This window comes from Lipotes vexillifer, unplaced genomic scaffold, assembly GCF_000442215.2.
Source record: "Lipotes vexillifer unplaced genomic scaffold, Lipotes_vexillifer_v1.1 scaffold1126, whole genome shotgun sequence".
Taxonomy (NCBI): domain Eukaryota; kingdom Metazoa; phylum Chordata; class Mammalia; order Artiodactyla; family Lipotidae; genus Lipotes; species Lipotes vexillifer.
The window spans coordinates 236,158-257,539 of NW_006781401.1; the positions used below are offsets into that span (position 1 = coordinate 236,158).

The 21,382-nt window shown below is 48.0% G+C and overlaps 1 protein-coding gene across 1 annotated transcript in view; it reads right to left on the reverse strand.

Annotated features, from left to right (window-relative positions):
* Nucleotides 1-21,382, reverse strand: part of FBLN5 (fibulin 5) — an 85,618-nt gene that overhangs the window by 55,914 nt on the left and 8,322 nt on the right. The window contains exon 4 of the mRNA XM_007454705.1: nucleotides 19,368-19,622. Coding sequence (XP_007454767.1) covers nucleotides 19,368-19,622 — 255 coding nt within the window. The remainder of the gene's footprint in view (nucleotides 1-19,367; nucleotides 19,623-21,382) is intronic.

Sequence of the window (21,382 nt, forward strand, 5' to 3'; positions counted from 1 at the left end):
TTCCCTACAACTTTACTGAACCACAGAGTCCTAATATTGGCATTCATTTTGTCCAAAGCCAGAGCACCAAGAGTAATAAGTGAATGTGTTTCATTTTAAAAGGTAAATATTGAGAAACCTGCTCTGTGATCCTAGAAATCTCTGCAGAATATATCAGTCTAAAGCAGTCCTCCCCAACCTTTTCCATTTGGGGGCACACACAGAAAATTCTAGAAGTGTGTAAGGCACAATGGAGAAAGCAAAGGCAACTGGCCCAAGGGCTCAAGCATCCCAAGCTCTTGCCAACCATCCCAAGAGCTGAAGGGACCAATTCCCAGGCACACCTACCTCCCAGGGACCAGGTGGGAAGCTTTACTAGAAGAAAGTAAAGGTAGGAGGTGAGGGAAAGTAAAGGTAGGGATTTCAGAGAAAATCCTCAAATGAGTCTTCTCTTAACAAGATGGGTGACCTGCCTTATCTAACAGTACATTCTTCATCCTCCATACACCATTCTGAAACAAAGTGATTTTCAATTATTAGCATTGTTCTTCAAAATCACCCTGCCAAAACCCAGCTGTTTCCACACAGTCAGGCTTTCTGGGCTGTGTGGCTCTGGATTCGTGGGAAGGACCCTCGCTCTGATGAAAATGCTTCTGCTCTCTACAGCAGACCCAGACGTTCAGCCAAGAAACAAGGGGACAGAAGGTCACTGGACTGGGGGTGGGAGGCGGAGTATCCATAGAGCCGGGCCAAAAGAATGCCATTATTCAAGATATGATTGAAGAGTTTCTTCAAGACCGGCCAGAGGAGTCATTCTCTTTGAACTCTGGGGGTTTAAGAACGCTGAGCACCCAGTTGGCAGATTCTTCCGTTGACCCTTTAGGTCAAACAAGGTTAGAAGGGTGGAAGGAGCTTCTTTTCTTTATAAATCCAGGAGCTCGACTTTGTCTGCGAGTGCAAAGACTCTAAGGAAAGGCACGTTGCTGTTGCTGTTTTATTAATAGCTGCATGTTCCTGTTTATCCAGCACTTATTACCCAACTTTCTTGGACAGCCGGCCCATCAACAAGCCAACAAATATTATCAAACCTGCTCTATATGCAAGACAGGAGGCAGGGGATATGAGAGAGACACAAAGATGCCTAAGACATGCGGCTTCAATAAGTCAGGAGCATAGACACATTTCTAATTAAGTCTAAGGTAGATGATGATAAATGCCCTAACAGAGGTACGAGCTAAGTGTTTGGAGAACTCAAGGGGAGGTGGGGAGGCAGTCCAATGGCTTGGACAGGGTGGTAAAGATCTAAGAAGGCTTCCTAGGGGAAATCACCTAAGGCCTGGGTCATTAAGGATAAGAGCAAAAAATGGCATTCCCAGTGGCTTCTGATGTCACATGGGTCCCCCTCCCGGAGGAAAAGGGACTGTGTCCTGTGTTTTGGGCTGAATTGTGTCCCTTAAAATTCAGATGTTGAAGCTTTAACCCCCAGCACCTCAGAATGTGACTGTCTTTGAAGATAGGGTCTTTGTGATTACGTTAAACTGCAGTCATTAGGGTGGATCTTAACCCAATGTGACTGGCATCCTCCTAAGATGGGGGACTTTGGACACAGAGATACACCTAGAAGGAAGACGATGTGAAGATGACTCTTTATAAGCCAAGGAGAGAAGCCTAGAACAGACCCCTCCCTTGAGGCCCTCAGCAGGATCCAACTCTGCCTACACCTTGATCTTGGACTTCCAGCCTTTGGAACTGTGAGAAAATAGATGTCTGTTGTCCTAGCCCCCTAGTCTGTGGTACTTGTTATGGCAACCCGAGTACACTCGGACTTTCTGTGTGCTTCGTCCTGGCCCTGAACACCTCCCACCCTGGAGACTGTCCCCAGCCTCCCAGAGGGACGTGACCGGCTTGCCCTCCTCCCTCCCACACCTGGTCTCAGGGTTCTTAGCGTGGCTGTGGTTCACTGGGCTCAACTCTGGAACCACACACATTCTTCCTCATGGTCAGTAGGCTTCCCTGGAACGCGATCCTGGCAAGCCTGTCCTCCTCATGAGAGCTAAAACCAAGTCACACTATCTCCTACTGTCTTAATCGCTTTCTATTTTATTAACCCTTCTGTGATTTGTCCACTTCTGAAGTACCAGGGTCTCCTGTCTCCTTTTAATTTTTTTTTCATCTTCAGAGGGAGATCATGCTAACAGCCAAATTTGTTCCATTTACAACTCTTTATGGAGCTTGAACGTGGAAAGAACAGAGCTGTATGACTTACAAAGCAGATTTGGCTTGGCCTGCCCATGCAGCTGTGTTGGGGCAGAATTCTTGTGAAACCAAACTCTAGTGAAAGGAACTGAGGCCGATGCAATGAGCCTACTTTAGAAAGACAGTTCAATTTAATGCCCTGACTCACCTTACCCTGACAAACACTAGCCTGACCAAACTGCTTAGAATATAAAAGTTAACACGGGCACCAGAATCAGAGCTCCCGCAATTGTCTACCTGAGATCCTGTGTTGTTCATTTGTTATCTCCACAGTGAGTGAGTGCACCTAACTAATCCTACAGATCACGCTCCTCTGTGAGGCCCACGGCGAAGAAGGGACCTGTTCAAGGTCACTCAGCTTCCAAATCCAGTCTCTTTCCACAGCACAACACAGTTTCCTGGGATTAGGAATCCTGCGACTTTGGGCTTTATCCCAGCTCTGCAAATGACAGGCAAGGTGACTTTGCACAAATTATTTCCCATCCCTGGTCTCCAGATTCCCCACTCAGCTATGACCGTCCCATCTCTGGGTAGACTTCCTTGACTCTCTTGGGCAGAGTTAGTTGTCCCCACAATACTTATTCCAGGGCAGCCATGTGGTGGTCTCCAAAAGAGTTGGCAACCGCCCATCCCGCGGATACACACACACACACACACACACACACCACACACACACACACACACACAAACTCCATTTCCCTTGGGTCCTCAAAGGAGCCCTGCCCCCAACTAAAGGACGAAGTGTGGGCCAGTTTGGCCCTAGCCCACCCTCAGCACTCCCCCAGCCACAGTGCTACCTTGGGAGGATCCATAAACACCTCAGACCTCATCTTCAACTCCCCTTAGACAGGGAAGATCAAATTTTACATTTAAAACCCAGTTCCAAATGTAAAATAGATAGCTAGTGGGAAGCAGCCACATAGCACAGGGAGATCAGCTCGGTGCTTTGTGACCTCCTAGAGGGGTGGGATAGGGAGGGGGGGAGGGAGGGAGACACAAGAGGGAGGAGATATGGGGACATATGTATATGTATAACTGATTCACTTTGTTATACAGCAGAAACTAATACACCATTGTAAAGCAATTATACTCCAATAAAAATGTTAAAAGTAAAATAAAATAAAATGCACTAGTGGAAAAAAAAAAAAAACCCAATTCCAGTCTGGCAAAATCTCAACTTTGTTCTTTTGAAACCTCAGGGTAGGAGAGGCGTCAGACACTTGAGGTTCTGAAAGTACCACTCTGGGAGTTAGGAGAAGTGTTCTACGCAAGCCAGTCATAAAATTCTAATTCGTTTACCCAGAAAGTTCCCAAGAGGTTTACAGCTGTGGCATCTGGGCTGGGTTGCAGTTTGTTTGAACAAAGTGCTGACAAGCCCAAGGTCAAGGTTTCTTCCCTTAGTGCCAATCTGCTCATCACAAAGGGTAAACCCTGAGTCACAGTCCCAACCTGTATTCTCCCTCCCACCCCAATCGCAGCTAGCTCGCCTGTAATTTGTCAAAGGGGCAAGAGTGAGGATGTGTGGGCTCTTCCCCACCTGCTGACAGGTGAGGTGAGTATCAAGGTTTAAGTACAGCACAGAGACATGGCAGACTCAGGGAGCCACACTTGGCCAGATGCCCTATGGCTTGGTTGGATTTTGGACAACCCTCCTTGAACCCAGACAGCGCAGTTCATTGGGATTTTATAAAAATCGTCCATGAAATCTATACATAAATTTAATAATGACCCTTAGAACAACAAACTAGTGAACATAACAAAAACAGAAACAGACGCACAGAGATAAAGAGCAAACTAGTGGTTACCAGTGGGGAGAGGGAAGGGCGAGGGCAAGATAGGGATAGGGGATCAAGAGGTACAAACTATTATGTATAAAATAAACTATAAAAATATATTGTACAACACAGGGAATATAGCCAATATTTTATAATAATTATAAATGGAGTAAACCTTTAAAGTTGTGAATCACTGTGTTGTATGCCTGTAACATATAATTTTGCACATCAACTAGACTTCAATAAAAAAAAATAATAATAATGACCCTTAGAAAAAACTTGAGTGTGAAAAAAGTTAAAGAAAAAGGTAATGGGGAGAAGAGATCAGACCAAATAACTCCCAGGGTTTCTGTCAATGTTTGACCTTCCTTCTTAGGTGTGGGATGATTATAAAGCAAGGAGTCCGACTGAGTCTTCAGTCAATACTCATTTGACAAATACAAATGATGGACCAGGCACTAGGGATACAGCAGAAACAAGATAAGAGATGGAATAGACAATAAACAAATAAGTACATCCAAGATATGGAAACAACCCACATGTCCATCTGTGGATGAATGGATAAAGAAGAGGTGGTATATACATAATATAGGATATTATTCAGCCATAAAAAAGGGAAATCTTGGGCTTCCCCAGTGGCGCAGTGGTTAAGAATCCACCTGCCAGTGCAGGGGACACGGGTTCGAGCCCTGGTTCAGGAAAATCCCACATTCCACGGAGCAACTAAGTCCGTGCGCCACAACTACTAAGCCTGCGCTCTAGACCCGTGAGCCACGACTACTGAGCCCACGTGCCACAATTACTGAAGCCCCCGTGCCTAAAGCCCATGCTCCGCAACAAGAGAAGCCACCGCAATGAGAAGCCTGCACACTGCAATGAAGAGTAGCCCCCGCTCGCCGCAACTAAAAGAAAGCCTGTGCCCAGCAACGAGGACCCAACACAGCCAAAAAAAATAAATAAAACAAATAAATTTTTTAAAAAAGGGGGGGAATCTTTCTATTTGCTATAACATGGATGGACCTTGAGGGCATTATGCTAAGTGAAATGTCAGAGAAAGACCAGTTCCTCAGACCTCACTTATATGTGGAATCTTAAGGGGAAAAAAGCTCATAGATACAGAGAACAGATCGGTGGTTGCCAGAGGTAGGGGGTAGGGGTGGACAAAATGGGTGAAGTGAGTCAAAAGGTACAAATACCCAGTTATAAAATAAATAAGTCATAGGGATGTAACATACCTCATGGTGACTATAGTTAATAATACTGTATTTCATGTTTGAAGGTTGTTGAGAGTAGATCTTAAAAGTTCTCATCACAAGAAAAAAAATTTTTTTAACTACGTATGGTGATGGATGTTAACTAGACTTATTGTGGGGATACGATATATACATTGAATCATTATACTGTACACCTGAAACTAATATAATGTTACATGTCAATTATGCCTCAATAAAACTATTTAATTAAAAGATAGTCATCGGGCTTCCCTGGTGGTGCAGTGGTTGAGCGTCCGCCTGCCGATGCAGGGGACGCGGGTTCGTGCCCCGGTCCCGGAAGATCCCACATGCCGCGGAGCGGCTGCGCCCGTGAGCCGTGGCCGCTGAGCCTGCGCGTCCGGAGCCTGTGCTCCGCAACGGGAGAGGCCACAACAGTGAGAGGCCTGCGTACCACACAAAAAAACAAAAAAACAAAGATAGTCATCAATCAGTGGTTCTCAAAGTAAGGTCCCAGACCAGAAGGATTAGCATCACTTGAAAGCCCAGGCCTCACCCCAGACCTACTGAATCAGAAATTCTGCGGGCGGGAGCCAGCAATCTGTGTTTGAAGCCCTCCAGATGATTTTACACACTCTCAGGTTCGGGACAAGTAATAATGATACGAGCTGTGACGGAGAATGATTGCAGGGTGACTTTGGACAGGTTGGTCAGGGACAGGCTCTTTAAGAAGGTATCATCTACTGAGGTGAAGCCTGAAAGAGGAGAATGAACCAGAGAGAGTTCCAAACAGAGGGACTTGAAAGTGCAAAGGCCCTGGGGTAGGGATGCTCTGTTTGAGAAGACAAAGGAGGCCAGTGTAGCCCGTGATCAGTAAAGAGCATCTGGCCCATCTTACGGGAGGAGGAGGGTCTGAAAGTCAGCAAGTCTACACTCTGGTTGACCTCTCCCACGGATAAACTGTGGGATATTGGGACAGTCACAGAGCCCTTCCAAGTATTCTCTAAAATGGGGAAAATGATCCTAAGCCTGCCTACTGGGCTGTCTGAGAATTCAGTGGATGCAAAAGCATTTGGAAAAGCAAGAGGCAGTGTTCAAGTGGGAATTATTATAATTAAGGGAGTCCCTTAAGGATGTAACTATAGGATCCAGCTTCCCACAGTGAGTAGCCATCAGACCACAGGCCAGCACCACCTGGTCCTGGGCCAGCTCCTGCTCTCTAGAGCTAAATGAGATTGAGACGATCCTTTAAAAAGGGTCTGTTTAGGGGCTTCCCTGGTGGCGCAGTGCTTGAGAGTCCGCCTGCCGATGCAGGAGACGCGGGTTCGTGCCCCGTTTCGGGAAGATCCCACATGCCGCGGAGCGGCTGGGCCCGTGAGCCGTGGCCGCTGAGCCTGCGCGTCCGGAGCCTGTGCTCCGCAAATGGGAGAGGCCACAACAGTGAGAGGCCCGCATAACGCAAGAAAAAAAAAAAAAAAAAAAAAAAAAAGGGTCTGTTTAGAAGGTCTGAGGTGCGGGATTTCCCAGAAAGGTCTGATTGTGGAACTCTTACATTCTTAGCCCATTGGTCAATCTAAGAAGATTCTTGGCTTCGCAAGGAATTTGTGTTTTGCTCCGGCTGCTTGCAAATTCTCCCCAGGTGTTATAAAGGCAACGCCAGATTTCTTACAGGACCAGGCCATGTGCTATCATCACAGTCAGAGCTAATTTCATCATCATCCGCTGATGCCCCTTTCCTAGAGGGACTCAAAAAAGGGCTCATCTCTGCCTCAAGCTTAAAAGAAGGCTCCAACCAGGACGCATGGAAGCGATATCCTTAGAGGTGGTCCAATCATTTGTTTAGACACTGCAAAATCACTGCCTCCAGTGAAAAGATACTATCTCTAGAGTCTACCTGCCTCCGGAAGGTACCCTCACCTAGTAGTCACAAGCATGTCCACATCCTGAGTGGTCAGGGCTGGAGGGAGCCTTGGAGACTGTGGTGCGGCCCCTCTTGTATAGATGGGGAAATGGAGCCCCGAAAGAGAGGGAAAAGGAGCCACGACCCCCCACTGAGTTTGTTGCAGTGATGAGATTAAATCAGGACCCCCGTCGTGATTTAATTCCTGGGCTCCTAAACCAGGAATCTTCTTCAAACAGATGTCAAGACGCCACTTAAAAACCAGTGTTTTTACAGAACAGAGCCCAAGAGATTGGCATGGCGTTCAAGGCCATGCCAAGTTCCTGCCAAGTTCCTTAGCCTCATCTCTCACTCTACAGCTGCCCTGACCCCAGCCCATGTCCATGCTGCAGCCGTGCACTGGCTGTCGTAAATGGGCGGGTGACCAATGGGCTCACGACCAAGGCTGGTCCTCACCAGTAGTCCTCAATGTGCCGTGAAGCTTCTGGCCTCCATGTCTTTGCCCAGGCTGTTCCCTCAACCCAGAAAGCCCTTCACCATCTCCCACATGAAAATTCTACACAAGCCTCCAGACATCGACTTAGAGGCCATCATATCCATTGCCAGAGCAGAATCCCTATCCCTTGCGGGCACCCCTACAGCACCCAGCCATACTGCTCTCACCACCCCTCACACTCTGGCTCATGTAAAGACACTGATGAGTTATGGGCACCCAGCCTTCCCCAGCTCCCACTCACATCTGCTCAGCTGTGAGATCGTGAAGGCAGGGACCAACTCTTATTCATCTTTAGATCCCCTCCCAGCACTTGGCAGTGCCTGACACAGAGACGTGCTCAGTGAATATGTGTATAATCAAATGGATGCACAGATGTGTAACACCTGTCCTTATGGAAGGATTCTGTGATCACTCCAGCCAGGGCCAACAGAGAGCCTCGTACCTGCTTTGGCTGCTGTCCCATTACCTATAACTATGTATGTGTTGGGTTCCCTACATCCTACCAACCTACCTCAACTCCTGGCAAGAGTGTGAATTCCCGAAGGTAGTGATGATGCCTGATTTATCTTTGTGTGCACAGCACAGACCCCAGCATGGAAATGACAAACGAATGAAGTCCATTAATGATAATAAATTAATCTATGTGGACAACTGTACCTGAGATGTAATCAGTTTCTCTCACTCATTTGAACACTACATACAATCCACCGCATGTCGCTTTTCTGTTTGTTCAACAAATATTTATCAGGTGCTAAAAATACAACAGTGAACAAGACAGAAAGTTCCTGCTGGACAGAGAGACATTAAATAAATAATCACAAATGCCTATTTATCACAGTTACAGAGCATGCAGCAGAGGACACAGTACAGGATACTGTGGTCACTGCTAAGTTGGCTCTGAGTTCATTGCCCGCCCTAGCGCCCCCCTCCCATCATGCTTCATTTTGGTCACAGTGGCTTCAGCAGAAATGGCCACCCCTCATCCAGCTCAGATGCAGAAAACAGATGACTTGTCTTTCTCCCCAACGGGAATGAAGCAGAGTCCAGGTTTTTTGTGTCTTTGCAATATTTAATATAATCTCCCTTAAATTATTATCCCTTGCTTCCCATGGGAACTGTTGAAGATGCCAATTTCATACTGATTCCGGATGCAAAGTCTGTTCTGTCTGACCTCATTGATTCCTGGGGGATGCGTTAAGACCTGTGAAATATGTGGGGCTCATAAATCAACTCTGGCTGGGTTTCTGCAAATGTTTTAGCTTGAAGGAAAGTCAGTTCACACTGACAAGTCCCCCACGCCTCATCGTCTCCCAGCCCTGACACGCCCGCGTCCCCTGGAGCCTGTGGATGTTGGCTGCCTGGGGCAGGGCCCAGGGCTGGCTGTCCCCATCTCCCCTCTGGCCCGGCTCCGACAAGCCGAGGGGAATGGGAGGTCAGTCCTTAACATCCAGTCTGATGTCTGAGTCCCTCTGGAGGGAAGGAATCCTGTGAATGTCCTTTCCCTGCCAGCGCCCAAGGAGATGGCCCGGGGACCCTTCCCCAAGCATGCACCTCTGTTTCCAAGACAAACAGGAGCCTCCTGCTGGTTGCTGGGCTCCAGGGGATGCCAACAGCATGTCATACAATTGAATGGAGCCCCTTGGAGTTTTGCGAGGAGCTGACCCTGGCTGGAGGCGGATCCCTGAGAGCCAATCCCTCCCATGGCAGAGAAACAAAGTCCCAGGTCCAAGGTGGAAAGAACACAGCCTTCCACAGATTTCCCCTGTGGCACAGCCCAAAGCGGAAAGGATGGTGGAGGTAGGTCTCTTTGTAAATCAGTCTGAACAGATGGTTGTTCACAAGCATCTTTTCCCATCAGCCCCTCAGCTACAGTGTAAATTCAATTCAGTTCAACACCCACTAAGTGCCGGTGGTCCAAGGAAGCATGCCGGGTGCGGGGGCACACACAGTAACCGCGGCCCTGGCGTTCAAGGAACAGAGACACGCTTGGTCATCTTGGTCCTCCCTCGGCACCCAGCACAGTGCGGGCCAGTCGGGGGGGTGGGCTTTGAGGGGTGATGAGAGACCGAGTATGGAAGTGAGTGAAGGTACCCCCACTCGCCTGAGTTGAACGGTGCCCACACTCTCCTTCCATTCATCCCTTCACCCATTCATTCATTAGTTGTCAATAGCTTATTGAGAATTCACGCTGCCAGATGCTGAGGATAAACAGTGGATGCTGGCACAGTGGCTGCGTCCAAGGAACCCTCCCGCCACAGTCCCAACTCCCAACACCCACGCCCTGGTGAGAGCACGTGGGCACCTGCCTGCCCTCTGTCACACACCTGGGGGCTGCCAGGAAGCCGCGGCCTTTCTGCCTCCAAGTGGGAGACCAGCCAGACTGCTCGGGGGTCATCTGACTCAGGGGTCTCTCTGATGACGGGTCAGACCAGCCCATCAGCACTTCCCAGTCACTGCCTGCCCAGCCACCGTGGCCTGGAGTCTGTCTTTCTGTCTGTCTGTGTGTCCACGTGTCCAGAGAGGCTGGCAGCCAAAGGAAGAGAATGAATGTACCCATCTGCCTCCTAGGCACCCCCAGGGGTTAGAGGGCCCCAGAGAACAGCTCAAAGGCAGGCCCTCTGGCTGAGTGGAGCCCGGGAGAAGAATCAGCACGTGGTCGCAAACCCAAAGGCGGTGCCTTTCCCTCGCCTTCTTTTTTTTTTTTTGGCCACACTGCTTGGCACGCGGTATCTTAGTTCCCTGACCAGGGATCAAACCCGTGCCCCCTGCAGTGGAAGCACAGAGTCCTAACCACTGGGCAGCCAGGGAATTCCTCCCCTTTCCCTCTCCCTCCTCAAACCTCCCCACCTGGGATAAGCTGCCAGCAAGCACCTGTCCCCTGTCTGCCCCTGTGGCTGGGCAGGGATTGGTAAGATATGACGCAACAGAGTTGCTGTCCCTCCGGGAAGGGCTAGGGAGAGTGAGAGCAGCAATTGCTTAGCGGTTGCAGACAGGACTATCAGACACTCAGCACATCCTTTGCTAAAAACAAGTACTATCATCCCATCTGGTAGATAGGCCACTCAAAGGGTTTACCGCTCGGAGTCAGGCACCTGTGTGGGGGTGGGGTTCGAACCCCAGCATCTCTGAATCGAGAGCCCATGCTCTCCCCACGCATCCAACTGCCTTCCACCACTCCCTGGCCTAGTCACCGACTCCTTCCAGGCCTTTGAGAAAACAAAGATCCCCTTTCTTTGGGTAACTGCAGATATTATAATTTGGGCCTTGCAGATGATATTTGCTTGAGGCTGTTGTTGGCAACATTAAATAGGATTCCTAATTTATGGTTTTAATCAGTTTCATACTGATTTTGAAACTGACCGTACTGATCAGTTTCATATGGCTTTCAATCAGTACGCATGCACACACTCTCCATAACACTAATACTTTGCTTTCATATGGTATTTGTACTTCTTTATTTCATTTAATCCTTTCCTAATAGCACAGAGAGTTCCCAAATCACTGTTTCTTGCATCACGCTGGGGTGGGGGCAGGAGCCACAGACGCCATGCACACATGCAGAGCAGAGCCATGCAGAGCTCCCGCAGAAGCTGCCAAGGCGGGTGCAGAACCTATGCGAGCAGTTCTGCTGTCAAGTTTTCCAGTGGTGTGCTCACTCCCCTTCATCAAAAGGATCTTTGTAAAGAAATCTACAACCAGTCTGGACGACAAAGGAGGAGCCCACACATCCAGAACCACTGCTCCTCTTTGAGAAGCATCATCACATGCACCTCCCACTAATTTCAAGCACACGTGGCTGAACGGGCTGCAATGGCCCTCCAGCAGGGGCTCTCTGAAGATCTGGCCCTAACACCCACTTTCACTGGAACCATCCAAAGCAAAGCTGGATCGTGCTGCTGCTCAAAGTTCCCACTTCTCCATCCTCTTGCAATCCCCACACTTGCTCTTCACATACAACTGGCTAATCCCAGAATGGAACATATTGAAAAGGAACACGACCAGACTAAGGAACATAAGGTGAGAGCCAAGAAAAAGTTGTGGTTCATTGAGAAAACTGCCACACTAGGCAGCGGGGAAGTGCCTATTCCACACACAAAGGCACCCAGGGCCGGGCGTGCCCCACAGTGGGTTCCCACCCAGCGCGGAGGCTGGCCAGTGCCCTGGACCTCACCGTAGGCCGGGGCCAGTACCTGTGGATGGCTCCAACTGTGGGTGGTTCGGGCTTCCTCATAAATAGAGGACTGACATGGTCCTAGCAGAAGATGTCACCAAGCGCGTGGGCTGGTTGAAACACACGAGTAGAGAAGGACCACATCACGAGTGATCCAGGTGAGAGTGAGTTAACAGAAAACCCAGGCTGTCTGGACACAAATATTATCTTTCCTAAGGACTGGGAATTGAAGAAATCATCTGGTCCAGGGAATGCATTTTGCAGACCGATGAAGCCATGGACCCTTTCTCAGAATAATGCTTTTAATTGCATACATTAAAATCACAGGATTATGAAAGAACCCAATTACACTGAAAGACAGTTATCAAAATATTTTTTAAACAAATGTGTAATATGTATAGTAACATACACGATTCTTTATCAGTGACAGAAATTAGAAATGACAAGACTGGACAGCAGGTCTAATATCTCCTACAATTTTGAAGTAACGGTGAGAATACTTCAAAATAATATTTCAAAATACATCGAAAACTTCAAACTATGTCAGAATAACTGGTACAGCTGTAATGTGATGTATAAATATCTGTGTTTCTCTTGTTAATACTGCCACAGGTATTGCTAAGAGTCCTGTGGCTTACTGCCTCTATAAAGAAAAATAATACTAAATTTCATTAGAAGTTAGTAGAGAAAAAAGATGAAAACGGAGCCCCTAAATTCCATCAACAGACCCCATATTAAGACCCCTAATCCCTTCTTTTTACAGATAATAAACCTTAGGCCAGAGAAGCCAAGTGACCTTCTTAATGGCACACAGCTGCTCTGGGATCAGAGTGCAGCTCTTACTGATGTCCTGTCTTTACCACTACAGCATGCTGCTTCAATTTAGGCTTTAAAAACATTTCTTTTGGATTTTTTGTTTTTGTTTTCAAACAAAAGTAATACATTCTTCTAACAGATTCATATAATGTGGGAATTTCATTTAAAAAATAAAGTTTCTACCTTTCTTTAAATGCAGGCCTATCTAAGAGTAGACAGATGGACAAGAGCCTTCCTGGACCAGCAGGATCACATCATCCAGGAGCTTCTGCAAAAGGCAGAACCTCAGGCCCCAGACCAGACCTGCAGAGTCAGATTCTGCCTTTCCCCAGGTGACTCAGGGGCACGTTCACATCTGAGAAGAGCTGCTCTGAACAACCTCCTGGAGCCCCTTCTCTGCTGCATTCTCCTTGGAAGCACAAGTAACTCCCATCCCTGACACTGAAAGTGGCAAGAATTCAACCCTCAACCCTCTAAAAGCCTTGCATTCTTAAGTCTAATTCCCAGAGGAAAGAATAAACAATAACAGAACTAGGGGTTTGGAGTAGGAGAATTCATCACGGAATGATGAGATCTGACACAGTAAAAATAACACTGTAACAACTAACTGTTATTAACGCTTACTGAGAGCCAGCCTCCACACTAGACCAGGCACATGCACTATCTCATTGAATTCTCACAAATATCCTACACTAATAGTTAATGCTGTCATCCCTATTTACAGATGGAAAAACTGAGGTTCAGAGAGGCTGAGCTGCTTGCTCACCGTCCCAGCCAATGATCGGGAGAGACCTGAAGCAAGATGGGACAACCTGAGTGGGGGGGCCGCATGTGAACAGGCTTGCTGAGGCCCAGTTCACAAGGACAACTGAGCAAACCTGACTGTGTCCCACCTTAATCCTGGGTCCCCCTCCTCACCAGGCCTGCCTGGTCCCGATGCCTTTAGCAGCTAAAGAACCGAGTGGTTTCTGCTTCCTGTACTCTCTTTCCGGTCTCATCCAGAGGACTTGGTTTCAAACCTGTATTAAAAAAGTAAGAAGAAAAGCCTGCAGGCGGCTGCCCCATACAAGCACTCTTGCCCTTGTCTTACCTGCCGGGTAGTTAATTGTTTTGTTCCACAATTAAATAAACGTAGCCTTTGCAGGCATCTTGAAGCATCTGACTGAAGTCTCATTAAGCACTGAACTGGGCAAAGCCCAGCAAGGTCTGCAAGGTGGGTGAGTACCACGCTTGGTTTTAGGTCATTTTAAAAGTTTTCAAGAACTAGGCCCTCAATACATTTTCAGACTCGATGACTCTCTACAGGTTATCTCAAGACCCTAGGATCTTTCTCAATTAACATTTACCACGTGATACTCCGTGCAGACACCAGGCAAGATATTTTCACATGTTATCTGTGAGGTAGGCACTGTTGTACCCATTTTACAGATGAGGAAACTGAGGCTCCAGTCTCACAGCCAGGAAGTGGCCAAACCAAGGTGAGAATCAAGGCCTGGCTGGCTTCCCAGTTCCAGCCCTCTCCACTCCAGCACACACAGCCTTCCCATCTCTGCCTTCTCTTCGAACTTCTCAGGAATCAATCAGAGGCCACCTGGTAGTTCAGCTGCTTGTTCCATGACTAATCTCCCTTCCTTGACTGTAAGCTCTGAAGACAGCCCCATGGCTGTGCCCAGACTCCCTGCCCCCTCAGTGCCTAAGCCAGAGCCTGACACCAAAGAGGTGCTCTATAAACAGTGACTGAATACACATTGGCTGGCTTTCAGGAAAAATAACTCAAGAGAAAGCCTCAGGCCAATGCCATTCATCTTCCAAAAGGATCCATTTGTGTTCCTCTCTGCCCGCTCAGGCGCTTTGATCAATGAGAAAACCCCAGGCCAGGAGGGAGTATAAAGATATTGCTTGTAACTTCACAAATGACCAGAGGAATTCCTTCAGTCCCTGGGGTAGGGTGGCTCTAGTAAAAGACTGCTTTCTCAGTTGTGAAACATTTCACGAGCATCAGTTATTGGTGGAGTCCCTAGATTTGACACTGAGCCAAGCTGATTAGCAAAGCCAGAACGAAGAATGTCCACCCAGAGTGGTGACGAGTTGAGCCCCAAACGGGACAAATACGCGTAAACAAGTGGCATCAACATTCAGGGACCCTAGCCAAAGGTCCTATTCTCAGAGGCAGTATGATGATAGAAAGGTTCCTTAACGGGGGTTCAAATCCCAGGTGCCCAATCGCTCAGCTCACCCCTCCCTGGGTCTTCAGCACCAACACTGTTAACTCCACAGCATACTGCCTTTCCTGCATCAGCCCTTTCCTCTGTGCCAGTAACCATGTCTATCTGGCTCTCCATCCTCTGAGATGCTGACCACCAGATCTCCCAAGGGGCCAGCATCTGGGGGACACAGTCTAACCAGCCATGAGTCCACCACCCTCATGGAAGTTGCCCTGGTGCTGAGCACCCCCAAGCCAAGATGCCAGTTTTCTTGATGACAAAAACTTTCTTGGTTCCTGAACTGTAATTCTTGGATTACTGCCTGCATCACTCTGCCTGCAAAGGTCCTGAGTGATCCAGATTTACATCTTGGGGCTTGTGGACTCAAATCCGAGGCCAAACTTTGTTCCAGAAGGAGCAGGGTCTAGTCACCTCCCAAGTGGAACACCAAACAAAGAGGTCAACAAGGAAGCTCAGGGCTTCAAGGGACCCGGGCTCTGAGCCTGGCCCGGCCCAGCCTGCAGAGGCAGGGGACAAGGCAGGAAACTGCTGCCTTGAAAGTGGGTCCAAAACCCAGAAAGAGTAAGCCTCAGTGAAAAGTGTCCACTTGCTTTTTTAAGGCAGACTTACTTACAGTTTATGGGAAGAAACCAGGGCATGGAAAGGACAAAACAGCAAGGGCACTACGTAGGAAACAGTTGGCCCCCAAACTGAAACTTCAACTGGATCAAGTCTCTAGATTTAACTATTACCAGTTTACGGAAGAACAGAGGGGTTGAAGGAATACGTTAAATACCACCCCGACAAGACAAGCAGCAATATCCCAGATGTAGGAAATTCTACGGGACAAACGATTCAGCCTCTTCAACAAATACGTGGTAAGAGAGACAAAGAAGATTAAGAGATAGTTAAGAGATTTGTCAACCAAATGCAATCTGTAGACCTTGTTTGGATCTGATTCTAAAAGAAAACAATAGAAAGGGGACATTTATGAAATGACCAAGGAAAGTTGAATCCCACCCAGATATTTAATGATAAAAAGGAATTATTGTTGATTTTTGTAGGTTTGATAATGGTATTGTGACTATGATTTTTTAAAGAAGCTTTATCTCTTAGAGATACATTCTGAAGTATTTAAGGATAAAATGATTTGATGCCTGAGATTTGCTTTAAACTGATCCACTGGGTCAGAGTATAGAAGAAATGAGGGCTTCCCTGGTGGCGCAGTGGTTGAGAGTCCGCCTGCTGATGCAGGGGACACGGGTTTGTGCCCTGGTCCGGGAAGATCCCACATGCCGCGGAGCGGCTGGGCCCGTGGGCCATGGCCGCTGGGCCTGCGCGTCCGGAGCTGTGCTCCACAGCGGGAGAGGCCACAACAGTGAGAGGCCAGCGTACCGCAAAAAAAAAAAAAAAAAAAAAAAAAAAAAAAGAGGGGGGCGTGAAAAAGAGAGGAAAGGGTACCGCAAAAAAAAAAAAAAAAAAGAAGAAGAAATGAGAGTGGGTCTGTGTTGAGAATGACCAAACTGGGTGAAAAGTAGACAACTGTTCATAATGATCTCTCTGCTTTTGTCTAGGTTCAAAGTTTTACAGAACAAAAATTTATTTACAAAAAATACAAGGCAAGAGAAGGCCCTAGTTTTTCATCATGGCTCCAGGACTGACTCTTGAGAGGCTTGAACAAACTTTTACCTCGCTGAGCCTCAGTTTCCTCATCCAGAGCCTGAATGGGTTCGAATCCTGGCTCGGCCCTCATTTGCTGTGTGACTTTGGACAGATTCTTAACCTCTCTGTGCTTCAGGGCCAACAGGAACAACAACAGTCCTACCGCAGGGGTTGTGGTGGGGATTCAACATGTTCATTCAGGTAAAGATCCTGGCACGCAGCACTGCATGTTTGGTTTTATTCCTACTGCTGCCATCGTCACTGTAGTTGATTATTTTCTACATTGAGGAGGAAGAGGAGAAGGCCCCCTGGAGATGTGGCCCTCCACTCACAGAACACCCAAGGTTTAGAAGCGTTTCCCAATTCTCCCCATCACACTGGAGCTGCTCACTCCAGCTTCCTCCCCAGGGTCAGACCTACATCCTGGGAAACAGGGACACTCCTTCTCTGGCAGTGACAACCCCAATCACCTGCTTCTCCTTTCAACAATATCCCCCTCTTGGTTCCTTTCGTTCCTCCCCCCTCTCCCCCCATCTCTGAGCCCTGCTTCCCTGTGGCCTGTTCCCAGGCCCACCTCTCTCATCCCTGTTCCTGTCCTTCTGGGGCCCCCTCCCCATGACTTCCCCTCTCATAATGCCCAGAAGGACCTGTGTAAACCAGAAAAGGCAGGGTGGGGTGAAGGGAGGTTGGAAGGAACCCGGGACTTATGAATGCATAAGGCTGAACTTTCTGGAAGTGGACGGGCCGGGTGCCAGTCCTCCTAGGGTTCCTGGATCGTATTCTCCTTACAAAAGGGCCATTATGAAGACTCCACATCTCCCGTGTGACAGGTTGGGGGCCTGTAAAAGTGCATGACGTCACAGGGACCAGGAGATAAACAGGGTTCCCAGCTGCGTCTTATTCTCGAGGGCACTGGGATCCTGGAAAGAGGGCTGTGGGAGGGAGGGGGGTGCTTCAGAGAGCCCTGTGGCCATTCCAGGCTGTTCCCCAAAAGGGGCCTGCAGGACTGCCCAAGACATCAGGGAGCCCTACAGCCACCCGAAGCCCCTCCCAAAACCCTGGAGTGACTCAGCGGGTCACTCCACCCGCTTCCTCACTTCAAGATGTGCACATGGTCACTCAGCTTATCCAGCCCCACAGGACGCTGTGGAAGAGCATCACCCCACCCCCATCCTCTCTTTCTCTGAATTTGCTTCTGGATCATTTCTTTTCTACCGAACGAGAGAGGTCACATGGGCGAGTTAGGAAAATGTAAGCTGGTTGTCAGGAGAGCTGGACTCCCATAATTACCTAACTTGGTGGAGTCCACATTCCCTTTTTTATAAAAGGAAGAGGCTGCAGTTAAAGACTGTAAAAGTCCCTGCCAATTACAGCAGCCTATTGTTCTACTGGTTCTAAGGAATTACGTTACTATCTTCCCCACCAGGGCTTCAGTCCACGGCTTGATTCAGTCTACTCTTCCCTTGAACACTTATCTATATTCAAAGCGACCATCGGCCAGCTCCCCGCCCACCCCCCCCCCCCCCCACACATACACACACACACACACACACACACACACACACCTTGAGACCAGTAAGAAAAGAGAAGTTTAGTTAAGGTGTATCCAATTTTCCCTTTTAGCTCTGAAAGATACTTGTTTGCATATTATTTCCATGTAGTCAAATGGAAATGCACTCATTTGCATGAACATATAGAAGACATTATAAAATCACCAACACAGCCTCCAACAGTGGGTTACAGCTCAACACTTCAGAGCCCTGAAACGGGACCAACAAAAACCTCACTAAGTAGACCGATGGTCTCCCAAACTTTCAGGCTATAGGAGGGAAATCTTAGAATTTCAATTCATATGTATTTTGACCACACCCTTTAAATTTTTCTATTTCTTACATATACTTTACACTCCTCCAACCATATTAGAATAACAGGATATGCATGTAATTTATAAACATGCATATAGTAAGGGTCCAGGCTCAGAAAGATTTTGCAGATGGGGTGCATGATCAAAAAACTTTGGAGCCATCATCACTCTAGACCGTCTCCCAAAGCTGGAGACAGTTGCAAAGTTTTGGTCCAACCGAAGCTGAAGCAACAAGGGAGGATCCCAGGTAAACCTCCACCAAGGCCACACTGGCCAACAGAGCACCAGTGCATACCAGGGCACCTGTCACACCACTTGCCAACAGCCTGGGGACATCATGGCATATGGCGTCTCCTTCCTCCCCAAGGTCCACTCTTGCTATGAGCTCCCATCAGCGAGGCTCCTTTTGGTCAAAAGAACCCTGGTCCCCACCCAAGGACCCCACATTCTTTACAGAACAGTTGGCCTTGGCCCTCAAGTCTTCTTTTGTTTCAGGAGCAGACGTTCCACTCGAGGGTGAGTAATGCTGAAGACCCTAGAAAGCTGGTCCTTTCTAGATCTTCTCTCTGGGATTCACTTACTGCATCTGACCAGACATATTTGTTATCGAAGAGAGAAAACATGACCTTGGACTTCAAACAGATGGATGATAGATATGATCTAAAGGCAGATAGACAGATACATAGATGAATGATTGATAGACAGATAGACAGATAGAAATAGATAGATGACAGATAGATGATAGATAGGTAGATAGATCGATAGATAGATACATAGATGATAGACAGATAGATGAAAATAAAGAAAAAACAAATTGGCTTTCTGGAGGACTATCAATAAGACAGCAAACTAAACTCCCTAGGTGGGAGGGTACCCAGAGACACAGGCTACTAAGAGTGAAAGAACCATGTACCACGTAGTTTGTTTCGCTGGTTCATTGCATGGGAACTGACTTCCCATTTGGGGTTGACCTGCTAGACTAGGACGATGCCTTCACCAATGGAGAGGAAGCCTAGGACGCTGGGCTACTCACCTACACACTGGTTGCCTTCATCCATCTGGTATCCAAGGCGACACATGAGAGGCCTCGAAATCGTGGGGTAGTTTGGAGCTGACAGCGGGGGTGCAGCTGCTGGGTACGGACCTGAGTAGGGGTTGGAGTAGGGGTTGGAGTAGGGCCCTCGATACACTGGGTTTGTTCGGGGGATGCATAAATACCCGCCGTTTTGGTTAACACACATCATGTCTCCTCGGCAGGCCTCGGGGATGGTCCGGCACTCATCAATATCTGCAAGGGCCACAGAAAGGACAGGCGTTAGTGGCCCCTTGGCCACCTTGTGCCAATTTCAGCCGAGCTCTGTGCCAAGAACGCCCTGAAGGACCCCAAAACACTCTTTACCAGCATCTGCTCCCAAACATGTAGGGCTGTGCCTGGCAGCTACTCCCCAAATACTGGCTGAATTGAATCAAACTGACAAGTGTCACCCAAACATCAGCCATCAAATACCATCATCATGATGTGTGGGTCATAGCTACCAAAACCTGTACTGTCACATGCTTAATACTTTTCTCTTAAATGAACCCACATTGAAAACCCAAGTTGGGACTTCCCTGACGGTCCAGGGGTTAAGACATCGCCTTCCAATGCAGGGGGTGTGGGTTTGCATCCCTGGTCAGGGAGCTAAGATCCCACAGGCCTTGGGGCCCAAAAACCAAAACATAAAACAGAAGCAATATTGTAACAAATTCAATAAAGACTTTAAAAATGGACCCCATAAAAAAAAAGAAAGAAAAAGAAAACCCAAGGAAACATATTTTTTTCATCTTACGTCACGACAGCAAATGAAAAAAACCCTATCAATGATCAAAAATAGAAGGTAAGTAAAAATAAATATATAACTATTAAAATAAAGTGGATGTAGCACCTGAAAACATCTCAGGTATTCTTTTGTGTCCATACGACACTCGGGAAACGCTGGGATGGACCTAATAACTGTACCCACTTCTACTCCAAATAACAGCTGGGCGGGGAGAAAGAGTCCGCTGCATCCAGAAAGACAAAGCTTGGCCGAGAGCTAGTTTCTTATTAGGAAAGCAGAGACTTACTTGAGACTCGGCTCACACCGTGCCAACAAACAGGGCCCGTTTCCAGCCAGGCTGGTGCTCTGCTTGTTGTGTCTAGAGCGGGGTGTGGGAGTGGCAGGGGGGTAGGTTCTCTAGAAAATCAGCCTTGTGGGGCCAGGGACACGGGAGGCCTGAACTGAGGCGCCAGCATGAGCAGCTGCCCTGACCCCCCGCACCGGGGCTTCCCACCAGCCTTGGGGTCTGCTCCATGTGGGGCTGGAGGCTGGGAGAGGGAGGCCTGAACCCTGACCGCTCACTCCAGCCACCTCATCTGAGAGACTTGTGCCAACTCCCGCCTCGGGAAAGGGAAGCGTGGAGTCCCATTTTCTAGCTGTAAGCCTGGAAGCATCATTAAAACTGGTGGGCCACAAAAGACGGCTGCCGCCCCTCTCTGCATCCCTTGGCACATTCTCAACCCCCTTCACCTTAAGTCAAAGTGAGAGCCTACAGCTTCCAAGGCAAGGCTTTTTCCCCACCACCCATCATTCTTTTCAACCCTAACTAAGCTCAGAGACTACAAATGATTTGGCCTAAATCAAATATCATTAAAAAGGTAAATATATCCCCGAGGGGAGAGCCTTATTCCTTTTCTATACTCTATGCTCCATCCACGACAAACTAGTCTATACTCTGAATGTCTTTTCAATGCCCTGGTCTTTGCTTATGCTGTTCCTACTACCTGGGATGCTATTTCTCAGGATCCTATTCATCTTTCAATACCCAATTCAAATGTGACCTCCGTGAAGGCTTGCTTTATTGACCTCAGACATAAGGCATCACTCTCTCCCCTACTTCTGCAGGGCTGATTGCTTTTACCTCATCTTGACAGTGACTTTATTCTACTCTGCACAGTTTACTCCATCTAGACCTACCTCTCCCACTAGATGGAGCACTAGGAGAACAGCCCCAAAATGTCTGTCCTCT